Below are 16,189 nucleotides of genomic sequence, written 5' to 3' on the forward strand. Positions count from 1 at the left end.
ATGTATTCAATTTTGAGTTTGCATCCCAATATGTATATATCACAGAAGACTGAAAAATAACAAAACTGTTTGACATTGAAACACCAGATTTTTATTTTATTTAAATTAAAAAATGTTGAGTAACTATGAAATTATGAAAAATATTAATAACATTTCACCCATGAGGCCACTAGAGTGCGATTTGGTCATTTGACTGCAGGAAACGTTTCCTCCTATTGATTACACCATAGAACAAAGACATCACCTGCTGCATCCTGACTTGAGGTACTCATGTGTGATTCAAATTTCAGCACATATCTTATATTGAATATGTCACAAGCTACAATTTATTCCTGTTGTTGGACTATCTAGGTTAACTAGCCAACAAACCTTCACCACTGGATCAGTATAAAGTCAAATAAATCATGTTTTAATTTATCCCACTAGGCCCTGCAGCTATGCAGAGTACTGGACATAAATTATAAGCTGTATCATTTTAGCTGCTTCCCTTCCAGTTTCCTGGAATACTGAATTGACCAAGTCAATATGAGGATGACTCTGTGCATTTACAAGCATTTCTCTGAACTAGTAGAAAATATGAAGACATTTATGTAATGCATCGTACATCACAGTATAAAGCCTATCTTTGGTGCATTGTGCAGTATGAAGACATGTTTTTGGTGCATTGCATGTAGGAGCAGAATTTTGTTACATTTAAGTTGAGCTGTATAGCAGTCAGAGAGATGTAACTGTGTCTGTATTTGCTGTAGTTAGTGACAGGCACACACATTCAAAAAGACCCACATAAAGAGAACCATTTATATATCGCTTAGGAGTGAGTGCTTCAAATGTTTCTCTTCCTATTAATATTCACTGCATTATGCCTCGCAAATCACCAGCCACTTGAAAGCCAATTACTAAGCGAAAAGTCCACAGTTTTCTCCTCTACAATCTGTAACAAGCATGAATGCAAAAACTTTAAGCAGTTTGATTTTGTATAATCTGTTTGTCTACATATAATGTACTACAGTAGTACAAGTCAAATGCAAATAAGTGCATAGGCTGTACGTTTGTTAGTTATTTACATTTCTTGAATATGTTTGTGGAGTTTAAATTATTTAGATGAAAATCTATGCAAATATGGTGAACCAATTGCAGTTGACAACTGAGTCACTTTATTGATTAGGCCCCTATGTCAAACTTAGGCACCTATTGTATGGACATGTTTATGTGGTACAAATGGGATGACCTGATGGATTGTCATAATGATCATAGATCGCTTATTTAATTTTCTTTCATTAGGCCTCAAAGCCCTTTACATCAAAAGGGGGAGTAAGGGGGTGACTTCATGCAACTCCAAGGAATAGCCTCCACCTAAGTGATGGGTGACAGCTATTTTGTGTCAGAACACAACACTAACAGAACATTGGCTATCACTGTGGGGAGAATTTTTGGTGTCTAAAAGTATATGAATGACTAACCAAGATGTATTTAGAATTTTAACCCACATTTTTCTTCATACTTTATACCTTTACACCCGTAACAGGGTGATGGTTGTTTTTCCCTCATCTGTTTTCAACCTCAAAACATTAGAGATTTTATTGCCAAAGAAAATGTCTTAACTTGTAAGAAAAAACAAAAGCAGAAAGCACAGAGAAATGTAGAATGTGGACATAAAGCCCAAATTGTCTTATCACTCCAGGCATCATGTTGTGTCTTCCTCAGAGTGTTTTTCAAATTGCTATTTCTATTTTGCCAATATCCATTTGACAAGTTGATGCATGACCGGGTATTTTTGTATTATCTCAATAGCACAACTGATGAAGTTAGTATCGCAGATGGGTAATGGCTGGTTGCTATGCTGTGAGTGTGAGCTCTTGGTTACCAGGACATATATATTGATTTAATCCTCCAGGGTTGTGGTCATAATCCTTGGTAATTTGTCTATTGTTATGATAATAAGGCTTCTCAGGGTGAGCCAATGAGTGATCATCTTGTTTGCTCTTAAGAATAATGAACGGGGTTTCTCTTTAGGATGAGATTAATTTTGAACCCCAATGAAAAGCCCAAGCCAATTATTATTGGTCAAGCCTTGAAACCCTGGCCCATATTTGGAGCAATAATTATCAGGGAAAGACCCTCCAGGGGTTGGTTGTTCCCCTGGCCCAAGGCGGCAACAATGAGCTCTGGGGATGTAGGGCCGGTTAATACTTACCGAAGTCTAACAGAAATGAAATGGCAGCCAATGTGTTCACTTCACTATCCTATTAGAAGAGACCAAATACTCCTGAGAAAAATACTATTTTCAATATGAGAAGATCGATGGATTCAGTCCTGCAATGTTTGGATCATTTATTTGACAGGTGTCTGTTAACATCAAATGGAGACACATGCTCTCAGCTATGTGAAGATGTGGGCTCTTGTAACCACATCCCCTGTTACAGATAAATCATACTCTTTGTGGCTATGAATTTTACATCCATGTCTACATGCAACCTGTGGCATTCCCATACACAGTAGGAGCTATCATGAATTGCAGATGACAGACGCTGACTGTTAGAGCATATTAGAAAACCATAACAATAGTGAAGTTACCGGCAGCACAGAATGAGAGACTCCCCCTGTGAGCACAGACACACAGGCAAAGCAGCCATTCGGCAGTAGGATGGATCCTGACTACTAAAGAGGTAGAGAAAGAGGGGGGGGCTAGAAAGAGTGGTGGTGGGAGGGAGCAAGAGCAGCAAGCGAGCAAGCGAGGGAGCGAAAGAGAGGAAAGAATAGAAATCTGTATGTTGAGATCAGGAGAAACGCTAATGGCGATGAACAGGCTTTAGTGGCTCGGGTGGCGAAGGTGGCCGTAAAGCATCAAGATGTGCATGGGCTTCCTTGCTAATTGTGGATGAGAGCGAAGCAAGGAAGTACATACCGTGGAGGCTACCTACCAACACTGGGCTTGTCTGTCAACCACACAGGAGAGGTGGGTTAGTGGGAGGTCTATGACCCCCCTCATCATTTTCATCTGGAGAAAAGAGAGAATAGAGTGTCAGAGAGAGAAAATAAAGTAAATTAAGGTGGCAGCGAAGGATAGTGAGCCATCTCTCTCTTTATTCCTTCCTCCATTCCAAAATCCATTGCATCCCTTTATCACCGAAATGTAGTGGCGTTCATGCCGATAGGAGGAGGAAGGGTCCCATTGACTGTTGAGGCTGAACCCCTCTCTTCAGCCCTCCGCAGCCCTTTCATTACCAGTCCCCATCTCTCCCTCTCCTCTCCCTCACTTCCGACTGTTATTTTCTCCTGTTTGTTCTTTTCATTATCCTTTTCACACTGCCCAGGGTACTGAAGGCATTCCCGTTTTGGTAGAAGTGGGTGTTTCTGGAGCTGTCATTGTGTTTGGTTCTGCTACAAAAGACAGCAGAGCGGGAGAGAGAGACAGAGTGAGAGCTAGAGAGAAAGAGAATAGAAGAGGAGCTTCAAAGAAAAGGGGAGACCTGAGACTACATGGAATAACTAAGACCCTCTGGAAGGTGAATTGTTATAAAAGAGAAATTGTAAAAGCGGCTGAAAACAATTTTAAGATAGCGGTTAGAATTTGCCACTTGCAGATTATCGTTGGAATAAAAGGCTCAGGTTGCCGCGCCAAAACATTGGCGACTGGTTGGTTTATGCTACATTCTGTTGCTAAGCAAGTCTCTCGAACCTGAAGTTCTTGTTGAGGAAATACTAGCGTCTTGAGGATCACTCACCTGCAACCATGAAGGGGGACTCAGAGGAAAGCATCGAGAGCATTCGGCCCTCCAACCTGCAAGCATTTGCCAACATGTCCACTCTACATGGCATGAGCCACATATTTGCCTACGGGCACATGACGTTTCGCCGCTTCCTCTGGACACTCTCGTTTCTGGGCTCGCTGGCCTTGCTGATGCTGGTATGCATGGACCGCGTGTCCTACTACTTTGAGTATCCTCATGTCACTAAACTGGATGAGGTGGCGGCGCCTAACCTCACCTTCCCTGCTGTGACCTTCTGCAACCTCAACGAGTTCCGCTTCTCCCAGATCACCAGGAATGACCTGTATCATGTGGGGGAGCTCTTGGCCCTCCTGAACTCCAACTATCAGATAGCCAACACTCACCTGGCCGAGCCCGAGGTGCTGGATGCCCTTAAGGATAAGGCCAACTTCCTCAACTTCAAGCCCAAGCAGTTCAACATGACAGACTTCTACAACCGCACGGGCCACGATATCAGTGACATGCTGCTGCATTGCACGTTCCGGGGATCGGAGTGTTACCCATGGAACTTCACTACCGTGAGTCTCTTCAAATCATTTATGGTTATGTGGTTTGGGGTTTGCCTCTGGGTTTGTGTTAGGTGTTCTTTTCCAGACTTAACAAAGTTTGGATTCAACCGTTTCAGTTAAGTAGTTTCTATATTAATTGAGGCTTGAGAGGAACACCTAATATCTTGATTCAGAGAACTTGGAACTAATTCACTGTCCCCATTGTCCCCATAGAAGCAGAAGTGGACATGTTGGTTTTTATGTAGTCCTAATGCTCCCTCATGATTCACATAAGGCTTCTGCTGAGCGTAGAAATTGATTGTCACAGTAACTTTGGATTAAAACCAAAAGCTTTCATGTTTGTGTTGTTACAGACAAGGTACAGTTACTCACCTGAGACCTGCTGTGGTGTTGCTGTGCTGAAAGTTGTACATGTTTAAAGGTGATCCATAGCCTAAAGGGAAACCCAGAATTGGTCATGACGGTCACATTAATAATATTTTACACTGCCAATGTAGCCTAGCCCTTGAACACTGTCAACGGCTATCTGTAATTATAATTTTTCTAGATGGTAGTCTACTGTAAGAAAACCATTAGTTGTGGTTCAGGCTACTTTAGTGGTCATGGCTAAAGACGAGGTGAGCGATGAGAAACTGATGATGCACAATTAGAGACACGTCCTTAATTTCTCTAAGCTTTTGTTTTTGTGAAGTTAAGTAATGATACATGATTAAATCCATACATTTTAGTAGCATGGAACACTGAAATCTCAGGCGGTGATATACAGTAGAAGTTGGGATACTCTGCCCATGAGGTGCCATTTGCAGGTCAAATTATGATCTAATCTAGACATTCATGAAAAAAAAGCACAGTATTGTTCATACATTGTGAAGGACATGTTGTTATTGGGTATACTATCTGATTTTGGTATAGAGTCAATCATACAGTAATAAAGTCACTTTACACCTACCTACATGTACAGTACAGTTCAAAAGTTTGGGGTCACTTAGACATTTCCATGTTTTTGAAAAAAAGTGTGTCTATCAAAATAACATATAATTGATCAGAAATACAGTGTAGACATTGTTAATGTTGTAAATTACTATTGTAGCTGGAAATGGCAGATTTTTTTATGGAATATCTACATAGGCATACAGAGACCCATTACCAGCAACCATGTGTTCCAATGACACGTTGTGTTAGCTAATTAAAGTTTATCATTTTAAAAGGCTAATTGATCATTAGAAAACCCTTTTGCAATTATGCTTGTCAGCTGAAAACTGTTGTTCTGATTAAATAAGCAATAAAACTGGCCTTCTTTAGAGTGGTTGAGTATCTGGAGCATCAGCAATTGTGTGTTCAATTACAGGCTCCAAATGGCCAGAAACAAAGCCCTTTCTTCTGAAACGTGTAAGTCTATTCTTGTTCTGAGAAATGAAGGCTATTCCATGGGAGAAATTGCCAAGAAACTGAAGATCTGGTACAACACTGTGTACCACTCCCTTCACAGTAGAGCGCAAACTGGCCCTAACCAGAATAGAAAGAGGAGTGGGAGGGCCAAGTGCACAACTGAGCAAGAGGACAAGTACATTAGAGTGTCTAGTTTGAGAAACAGACGCCTCACAAGTCCTCAACTGGCTGCTTCATTAAATAGTACCCGCAAAACACCAGTCTCAACGTCAACAGTGAAGAGGAAACTCTGGGATGTTGGCCTTCTAGGCAAATTCGCAAAGAAAACGCCATATCTCAGACTGGCCAATAAAATTAAAATATTAAGATGGGCAAAAGAACAGACACTGGACAGAGGAACTGGTTGAGAGAATGCCAAGAGTGTGCAAAGCTGTCATCAAGGCAAAGGATAGCTACTTCGAAGAATCTCAAATATAAAAAATAATTTGATTTGTTTAACACTTCTTTGGTTACTACGTGATTCCATATGTGTTATTTCATAGTTTTGATGTCTTCACTACTATTCAACAATGTAGAACATAGTAACAATTAAGAAAAACCTTTTAATGAGTAGGTGTGTCCAAACTTTTGACTGGTTCTGTATATAATAAAACAATTCATTTATCATGCTCTCTCATGTCCCTCTTCAGCAGACATACTGTACAGTGAGCAATTTTTTGAAACATCAAATCACAATAAAATTGCAGTATCAAATCACAATACATATAGAATCGTGAGAATCTTAAGAATCGTGAAAATCGCAATGCATATCGTATCGTTACCTAAGTATCAATGATCGTATCTTGAGGTCCCTGGCAAATCTCAGCCCTAAATATAGTGTGGGGCATTAACAAAATAGGCCTACCACCATATTCAGTTAAATTCAATACAACTGTATTTATCCCCCTAGGGGTAGTTACAGTTTAGGGGTATATTGAAGTTTCGAAACCTCCTGGCCAGAGTATAACAGTATTTTATGTGTACTTAAAAAACGGTGTAAATCTAGTACTCATAACGATGTAGATAGGGGATTACATACTTCATGTGCCCTTGGCAGCAACTTCCAATAGCATTACCATTGGGTATGGTGTAGTTGTGTAACCTAACCTATATTAATTGGTGTTTTATTATGTGTTTTTTGATAACTGACTTTATGATTCATGGAATATTTGTTTGAGAAATTCTGATGTACATTCACATTGTGACGTAGAAATCCATTATTTTATTGTGAAATGTGTTGTCAATTATGACAACTACTCTGGTACATGTGGTACATGCTGTATGTATTAGAATAATTATTTGTGATTTGACATTTTGGAAAATGTTTTTACATTTAAAATGCCTTATCAACACACTGGGCCAACTTTACATAAGGCTGTCAGATATAGCAGAATAACAGAGAGGCCTTGGTCCTCGTGCTTTCTCACACCGCTGAGGTGTGCGGTAATTCCCTGGCAAGGCACAGTCTGTCGTGTGTTAATGCATACTTATATTCATATTCCATTTAGTTATGCCGACGACCAATAACAATAACCACGTTTTTATGCGAGTAAATCACGACAGCTATGATTGCAACAGGAAGTTTCAGTACAATTTTGAATGCCAAAAGATAATTTGTTTGTATGACATGATGGGATATTTTTGTGTCGGTAATATAGTATATAATGCTATATGGCGGTGGAAATACCTTTATGCGCAAATATTGATATAAAAATCATCATATCGAGTAAACTTGGAGTCATGCATGATATGGTATATGGTCCTCCCACTACAACTCGGGAAACCATGCAGTTTATTAGGCTACAGATGAAATTCAGTAATTTATGATGAACTTCACAGGGTGGAGAAAGTACACAGTGATCTCTATGCTCTTTTCCAATAAATATAGAGGGTCTGATTCTGGTGACATTATGATGAATAGAGACTGCCATTTGACAAATACAAATATTCTCGCTCTTATCCGTATTCACCTCATTATGTAGACTTGCTTACCGCACTGTATCTGCGAGCACATGCCAAAACCAAAATAGGCACATTTTCCATTTAACGCAACAGTTTTTGTGATGTTTACATGAAAACTTAAGCAAAAAAGTACATTTGTGTGTGCACTACACCAGTGTTTCCCAACCCTACCCCCAACAGTAACACATTTTTATTTTAGCCGTGGACTAGCACACCTGATTCAACTTGTCGAACTAATCATCAAGCCCTCGATGAGTTGAATGAGGTGTGTTTGTCCAGGGCCACAACAAAACTGTATACAGTTGGGGGAACTCGAGGACCAGGGTTGGGAAACACTGCACTACGTCATCATCAAATCAAATCAAATGTATTTATAAAGCCCTTCTTACATCAGCTGACGTCACAAAGTGCTGTACAGAAACCCAGTCTAAAACCCCAAACAGTAAGCAATGCAGGTGTAGAAGTTATCGTGCACAGATTGTTATCTGCAACAAGTCAGTTTGGTGGAAACACACCAACGGTGGGAAAAATGTGCGTGGAAATCTGTTGCCAATTGGATGGAAACCAACTACTGATTCGTTTTTTGTTAAATGATGGACCAAGTTCTTCTATTGATCTCACAGTTCTCTAAGGAATTTATTTTGATCCTGTGTGAATGAGAGAAAAAAATCTCCCTCCAAATCAGTAAGCTCATTAGGTAGTGTCCTAAATGTTATACTTTGGTCAAATAAAATGGACATCTCACCAGATGAGACTTGTAGTATCCTGGTTAAATGTCACCTACGCCTATGATGTTACCATTGTGGTCAGGAAATGGAGACAGTGTGTGATGATGCTGTGTGTGTGATTGAAAAGGAAATGAAATGGAAACAGCTTAGCTTACAATTTGGAGCCTAAGATGGTTTCATATAATTTTATATAAAGACTACATGTGTGCATTACCAGGATTTAGGCTAGGCTAATCATAGTGCTACAGAAATGTAATATATTTCCTTTGCCTAATGATTTATGTTTCAAGTTGTGTGAGTGCTGCCCCACCCCTGTGCACCTGAGGGATAATGAAGGGATGAGTTGAAATAGAAACCCTCTATTAGTCCAGATGATATAACAGACATGTAGACCCAGTACCTGTAGCTACAGTTGACTGAGTCATAGGTTCTGCTTTAAACTGACATCTACATTGTTAGTACTTCAAGATCATGTGAATCTGGTGGCGATATGAGGTATTGGTTCAGGGAAATTCTAATTTTCTCACCCAATAGTTTTGATATACAGTACACTGGTAGGCTACAATAAACTTTCAAAAGTTTGAATCTTGGCTGGTTTGAATTTGATATTGTGCCTACTCATCATCTTAAAAACCCCAGCTCTCATATTAATGGTTAAATTAATATTCTTCCAAACAAAGAACCAAGCAGGTATTATTTTCACTGGGAAAATCCTTTGGACACACTGATATAAATATCACAATCAATCTGACACATTACAGTATTCTAACTAGAAAAGTGTCTGATTAAGCCAATGCTTTACTAAAGCTTTATATATTATATTTTATGTACAGTATTTCTGGCAATACTGTAGCAGCAAGCAGAAATGCCTTTCTTCCTCCTTATTCCTTTTCAAACCCTCAATGTGACTCTGCAGAAAGTACTGTAGGCTCCATTCCGAGAGGGCTCATTAGTTCTCTCACATCATGTATGTCATTCCCCTGTGCCCTCTCAGGTGGAACTAGAAATGCTTCGAAGCTAGTCCCAACCTTACATTTGATCATGTGAAATAGTTTTATTTGCATTCATTTTGTTAGAATGATTCAATGATTCAACTGATTTTCCCCAGGCATGGCCCTCTTCATTGGATTGCTTTGCAACATTCTTCTGACGAACAAGGCATCATATGCACCTGAAATAGCTATATAGCGCTTAGGACTGGTTTAGGATTAGTTTACCGTACTACTGGTAACATTCCAACTCTTTATACATTTCAAGTTATGCTGCAAAATGAAGCAGATAACGAAGTTAGTCAAATAGTCTTGGAGCTATACACATTTTAGAAGGTTTATTTGAACACTGATTCACTCATAGCATTTCTCCTCCTATCGTGAGTGCTTGACGGCAATGGATTGGTAAATGAAGTAAATGGAATTCTCGCCCTGTTTCAAAGTAACCTGGTCCATAACGTTGTGCGTTATTTGTTGTATGCTAATGGACAAAAGTATCACGGCTCAGGAGAAGACCCAGATGTAGACAGTTCGAAGTAACAAAAGTTTATTACAAAAACAAGGGGCAGGCAAACGACAGGTCAAGGGCAGGCAGAGGTCAGTGATCCATAGCAGAGTCCAAAAGGTACAGAATGGCAGGCAGGATCAGGTTCAGGGCAGGTAGAGGTCAGTAATCCAGGGCAGTGTCATAAGGTACAGAACAGCAGGCAGGCTCAGGGTCAGGTCGGGCAGAATGGTCAAAACCGGGAATACTAGAAAACAGGGAGTAGAGAAAAATAGGAGTTTTGGAAAACTGCTTGTAGGCTTGACGAGACAAGCCTGAACTGGCAGCAGACAAACAGAGAACACAGGTATAAATACACTGGGGAAAATGGGGAAGGTGGGCGACATCCGGAGGGGGGTGGAGACAAGCACAAAGACAGGTGAAACAGATCAGGGTGTGACAAAAAGTCCATTTGGGGTTTGACTCTCAGTAGAGACGGAGTATAATTACTGTATCTTAAGGATTACTTTACCACCAAACCAGTGGCTAGCTTATCAGAAGAAGCAGCATAAGCAGGTACACCAATGTGCAGGGTTCTGTTTCTATCCCAGACTTTCATATTCACAGCAATAGAATCATGTAATCTCGCTTTTACAGGTTTTGAGAAGAGTAATATTTGGCCATTGACAAGTGAGTTTGTGTGAACCAACTGCATGTGGTCATTCCGAAGACATTTCGTATCTTAAGAGTGTTAACACTGTGCTCTCTGTAGACCTTGAAATAGGAACTTGGCACATGGCTTGGCATATCCAGTGTGGGCTTATGTGATTAGACTGTGACTGTGATTTGGTATTCTGGTGAACTCTCTTGTCTAAGCAATGGGACATTTAAACTGAAATTCCACGTTGCTTGTGAAGTAGTCACAACTGTCATTTCAATTGCATGTTTCGTTTTTGTATGAAATGGAAATATCTTAATTTCCATGTTTGTTGCCAAGCAACAGTCTTTGGCCTTGGAACAGCAAATCTTTCATCAGTAATTTACATTGTAATGCTTGATTGAAAACACTTTCCATGTCAAAGACCTGGTTAAGTTAGTGCCCACTAGAGCCCATCTTTGTGAATGCACATTCCATTGGCGCTGGTGGTTGAATGCACATGTGGTCTTACACATTCATTTTCATACACCATATCTGATAATTAAAGGATTGTGTTGAAGCAGTAAACAACAGTCAAACGACCAATTTCAAATACACACCAACAATCAGGTATTGCTGTGTTTTTATGGAGTCAATGAAGCATCGCCACAATATACTACATCATGCACCCCCATGCAGAAAAGCATTTGTCACTGTTGGGCTGGATGCCAGAAGGACTACATACTACTGATCCAGAAGTGAGCTCAGTGCTACACTACATCTATCCCATTAACCCTCTATGGGGGTAACCACTCTGTTGATAACCTGCTACATGGCACACACTGATTATGCTCAGAACTGTGCATAACACATGGGAATCAGTCAAGATTAATTATGACATGATTGAATTAGATTCCACCCTTACGTCATTTGATGCATTTCTTTTCATTGTGATAATGTGAAAAAAAGCAGTAGGCTTATAGACCAATATTTAGAGAAATGCCACAGGAAACATTAAATTATTCAAATTCCCCTAGAAAGGTCTGGTGAGAGAGATTTACAATGCAAAGGATTGTGGGAGGGATGAGCTTTGACCTTGAGTAAACGAGGAAGGAATTCCATTAAGTCTGGAGTGTGACACAATGGAGCTTGGAAAGCATTAAAATTCACCTTAAAGTAAAAAAATAAATAGAAAAATATCACAATTTACATTTTCAATGTCAATCAAAAAATGTATTTGTAACCCCTTCCACCCATCATACAAACCTGCTGTATATTCGAAACAACACAGAAAATATACACATAGAGTTGCCAAGACATCAGTCTTTCGGTACCAGTTCCTTCATCTATCCCCATATGGTTTAGCTAATAAAAGAAGGGAAATCAAAGCTGTGCTGCTCTGCAGTGCTAGTCTGGAGAAGAGAGCCCCTCATCAGTTCACAGGTGAAGGCTGCTGTTCACGCACCGATTTGGTTTCGGCTTTGGCTTTTTGTGACGTTCCTCATTTCGCTACAATGTTATTTCTGAGTTTAATTTAAGTGTGTCCAAGAGCTATTGTTGAATAGGTTTCAGCTAAAGACTACATTATGGGGCATATCTTCCAGGTTCACTTGGAAATGCTCAGCAATGTATGAGTGCTTATAGTGTGGTCTATTCATGCAATTGTGGTCTTTGGATTTGAACACACGCCAAGACATACTGCAGGAGCACTGTCAATATCACTGACTCAGTGGTAGTGGTAAAGCCAGGGCATTTCTTGGTCTGGGGGCTACAGTACTTCAGGACTCAAGAAGGCAGTAGTGCTGCTAACTTTGCCATCCGCTACATTTTCAAAGGACAAAATCCAATTGGCTGTAGATGTGACATTTCTCTGAAGAGGTCTCTCAATACAAAATCAAAATTAGTTTTGATTTGGATCATAATTGTCATGTCCACAATGTGGCAGTGGTTTAATAGCACTGAGCCCATTGAGAGATCGAACAAATAAGAGCCAGTCCTAATTCGCACATCTATCAAGTACTTAAGAATGCTTTGCAATTGAAATATTTATTGCATAAAGCTTTCCACTTGCAAACCCCTTCATAATATTTCCTTGTAATCCTGAAATGCCTGCTAAGACATTTTCTTTTCAAGTTCAGTGGGAGAGCTACTCAGTAGGATTTAATTTTAATATAATTTTATTGCAAGGCTTAACAATTTTTTACTCAGTTGAAAAAGTGGCCTATTCCATATTACTTATTTAGAAGTTCAGACCAAACTTTTTCTACATGCTTTGAGAATGCTTGTTTGGTTACAATTTGATTTAAAATTCAACTAAATATTTATGCAATGAGAAATGTTGTTTTGCCATTTCCTGGAAACCTCTGTACATACGTTTTGCTTGAATACGCCCTATGACTGTTATCTTTATTAGATTATAGGCCTAGGCTAACTATTTAAAGGACAATTGTCCTACTGTGGTTTAAAGAGTATTGTGAAATGATCATGTTTCCCCGCCAAAGATAAGGCTGTTATCGATATGTATCTATTGGTTAGCCACCTTCAAGAGTCTATGCCCAGCAGAGCATGTAAATTGTTTCTCACTCTTTGATGGACTTGTCAGCTATAGTGAGCGAGAAGTTGATTATCATAATCTGATAGCACTGAGGTAATACTAGAGTCTTTATTCTTGACAGGTGTAGCGGAGACAAGTCCCTCTAGGGTACGCCTTACCCTGGCATTTTCCTCACACATAGATCTGACTGCGAATAAACAGAATCAGTATTCATCACTGCATTTTCCTGAAGCTCAGTGTTCTTCTTTAAGACTTGAAATCGCCTTTCATCTTGAGTGTTCTCCATGACAGCAGGTGTCGAGGGGGTGAGAGACGTATCTGTGATCGGTCGCTTGCTGGTATTACTGGGGCTGATTGACATAATGCTATGTCTAATGGATTTAGATATTATCACCGCACCCACTGAGCATGTAAATCTAAGAGCTCCTAACAAGCACTCTTTCGCACCCTATTCCCCATATAGTTACAATACTTACCTGGTCAAAGGTAGTGGGAATAGGGTTCCATTTTGGAGGCAACCATAATATCTTATACTAGTGTTTCTCCTTCTTGGTCCCAAGGACACAAAGGGGTGCACATTTGAGTTTTTTCCCTAGCACTCACATACCAGATTCTATTAATCAAAGGCTTGTTGGTGAGATTATTAGTTGAATCCAGTGTGTTATTGCTAGTCTAGGGCAAAATAAAAAATGTGCACCCCTTTGGATCCCCAGGACTCGGATAAGAAACAGTGTCCTATAGGATAGGGCTGCACGATTAATCAAATGTTACCCATTTTGCAAGAGGCTGCGATATTTTAAAATGTCACTTTTGTTTTACTTTTGATTTATTGCTCAAGTTCTCTCTGTTGCTCCTCTTTGGCCGCTTCCCAATCCCACACACACCAAGCCCCACTTCCTGTCACTCAAGCAGACCAATTCCCCATGCTCGAGATTCACTCACAATGACCAAACAGCATGCAGTCAACAGATTTTTCCAAACAAGAATGACGCAGCTTTCCACTTTGCTTTTTAATAAAAATCCAGATGTTTTTCATATTATACTATTTGTCTGTGTAACTTGCTTTCTGCAAAACACTAGTTTATTTGGTCTTAGCAAGCTGCAAAAAAAACTTTTAGGTCTATGATGACGCTGAAGGAAATGGCTGCATCGCGACTATCTCTTAACAAAATCTGCAGTATTGTGTTTGTTTCTGTACTATTTATTAAATTATTAGCTCAGGAATTGTTTTGTGTCATTACATACAGCCGGGAAAAACTATTGGATATTAGAGCGACGGTAACTCACCAGAACGTCCAACATTACAACCAGGTTTATGACTTCCCTGGAGCAGAACCTTTGTTCAATCTCCCCAGAGCAATTTAACTTATTCCAGAGGCTGACCCAAATCATTGCCGGCGGAGGAGAGGTACTTGGAGTGGTTTTCTGGTCCGACTTAGAAAGCGTGTACACCACCCACCACTCCTGAGTATTTTACCTGCTAATGTCCAGTCTCTGGATAAGAAAGTTGATGAGCTCAAGGCCAGAGTTGCTTTTCAGAGAGACACCAGGGATTGTAACATACTCTGCTTCACGGAAACATGGCTCTCTCGACATATACTGTCTGACTCTGTAAAGCCATTTGGGTTCTCAGTAACAAACATTTCTCCGGGAAGCAGAAGGGTGGAGGTATATGTTTTATGATTAACGACTTATGGTGTAAATGTGATAACATACAGGAACTCAAGTCCTTCTGTTCACTCAACCTAGAATATCTCTAGATCAAATGACGACCGTACTATTTCCAGAGAGAATTTTTGTCAATAATAGCCACAGCGGTCTGTATCCCCTTCAAGCTGATACCACGACGGCCTTCAAAGAACTTCACTGGACTTTATGCAAACTGGAAACCACATATCCTGATGCTGCATTTATTGTAGCTGGGGATTTAAACAAAGCACATTTAAGAAAAAGGCTCCCGAAATTCTATCAACAAATTGATTGTTGTACTTGCACTGCTAAAACTCTTGACCATTGTTGTACTACCTTCCAGAATGCATATAAGGCTCTCCCCTGCACCACAATTATATCTTGCTCCTCCCTGCCTATAGGCAGAAACTCAAGCAGGAAGCACATGTGGTAAGGACTATTCAAAGCTGGAACTGACCAATCGGAATCCAAGCTTCAAGATTGTTTTGACTACGAGGACTGGGATATGTTCAGAGTAGCTTCAGAAAATAATATTGTCACATATACTGATACGGTTTATCAGGAAGTGCATAGAAGATGTTGTACCCACTGTGACTATTAAAACCTACCCCAACCTGAAACCGTAGATAGAACCACTGCATTTAACCAGGGAAAGAAGACTGGGAATATGGAAGAATACAAACCTGTATAGTCATTCCCTCGGAAAAGCAATCAAGCAGGCTAAACGGTATAGGGACAAAGTTGAGTCCCAGTTCAATGGCTCAGACACGAGACATATGTGGCAGGGTCTACATACAATCACGGATTATAAAAGGAAAACCAGCCACGTCGCGGACACCGACCACTTGCTTCCGGACAGAATGAACACCTTCTATGCTCGCATTGAGGATAATACAGTGACACCGACGCGGCCAACTATCAAGGACTGTGGGATCTCCTTCTCCGTGGCCACTATGAGTAAGACATTCAAGTCTGTTAACCCTCACAAGGCTGCCAGCCCAGATGGTATCCCTAGCCGCGTCCTCAGAGTATGCACAGACCCCGATTCTCAGTCTGTTGTCCCCACGTGCTTCAAGATCCCTGTACCTAAGAAAGCAAAGGTTATTTGCCCTGTAGCACTCACCTCTGTCATCATGCTTTGAGATATTGGTAAAGGATCATATCAACTTCACCTTACATGCCACTCTAGACCCACTTCAATTTGCTTACTGCCCCAATAGATCAACAGACAATGCAATCGCCACCACACTGCACAGGCATACCTATGTAAAAATGCTGTTCATTGACAATACCTCAGCATTCAACACTCATCATCAAGCTCATCATCAAGCTTGAGGCCCTGGGTCTGAACCCCTCCCTGTGCAACTGGGTCCTGGACTTCCTGACGGGCCGCCCCCAGGTGGTGAGGGTAGGCAACAACATCTCCTCCCCGCTGATCC

The 16,189-nt window shown here is 40.4% G+C and overlaps 1 protein-coding gene across 1 annotated transcript in view; it reads left to right on the forward strand.

Moving 5' to 3' along the window:
• Positions 1-2,776: 2,776 nt before the first annotated feature.
• The window catches only part of LOC124010106 (acid-sensing ion channel 1C-like), a 169,298-nt gene continuing 155,885 nt past the window's right edge, over positions 2,777-16,189 (forward strand). The window contains exon 1 of the mRNA XM_046322459.1: positions 2,777-4,288. Coding sequence (XP_046178415.1) covers positions 3,734-4,288 — 555 coding nt within the window. The 5' untranslated portion in view covers positions 2,777-3,733. The remainder of the gene's footprint in view (positions 4,289-16,189) is intronic.

This window comes from Oncorhynchus gorbuscha, linkage group LG22 (assembly GCF_021184085.1).
Source record: "Oncorhynchus gorbuscha isolate QuinsamMale2020 ecotype Even-year linkage group LG22, OgorEven_v1.0, whole genome shotgun sequence".
NCBI classification, from domain to species: Eukaryota; Metazoa; Chordata; class Actinopteri; order Salmoniformes; family Salmonidae; genus Oncorhynchus; species Oncorhynchus gorbuscha.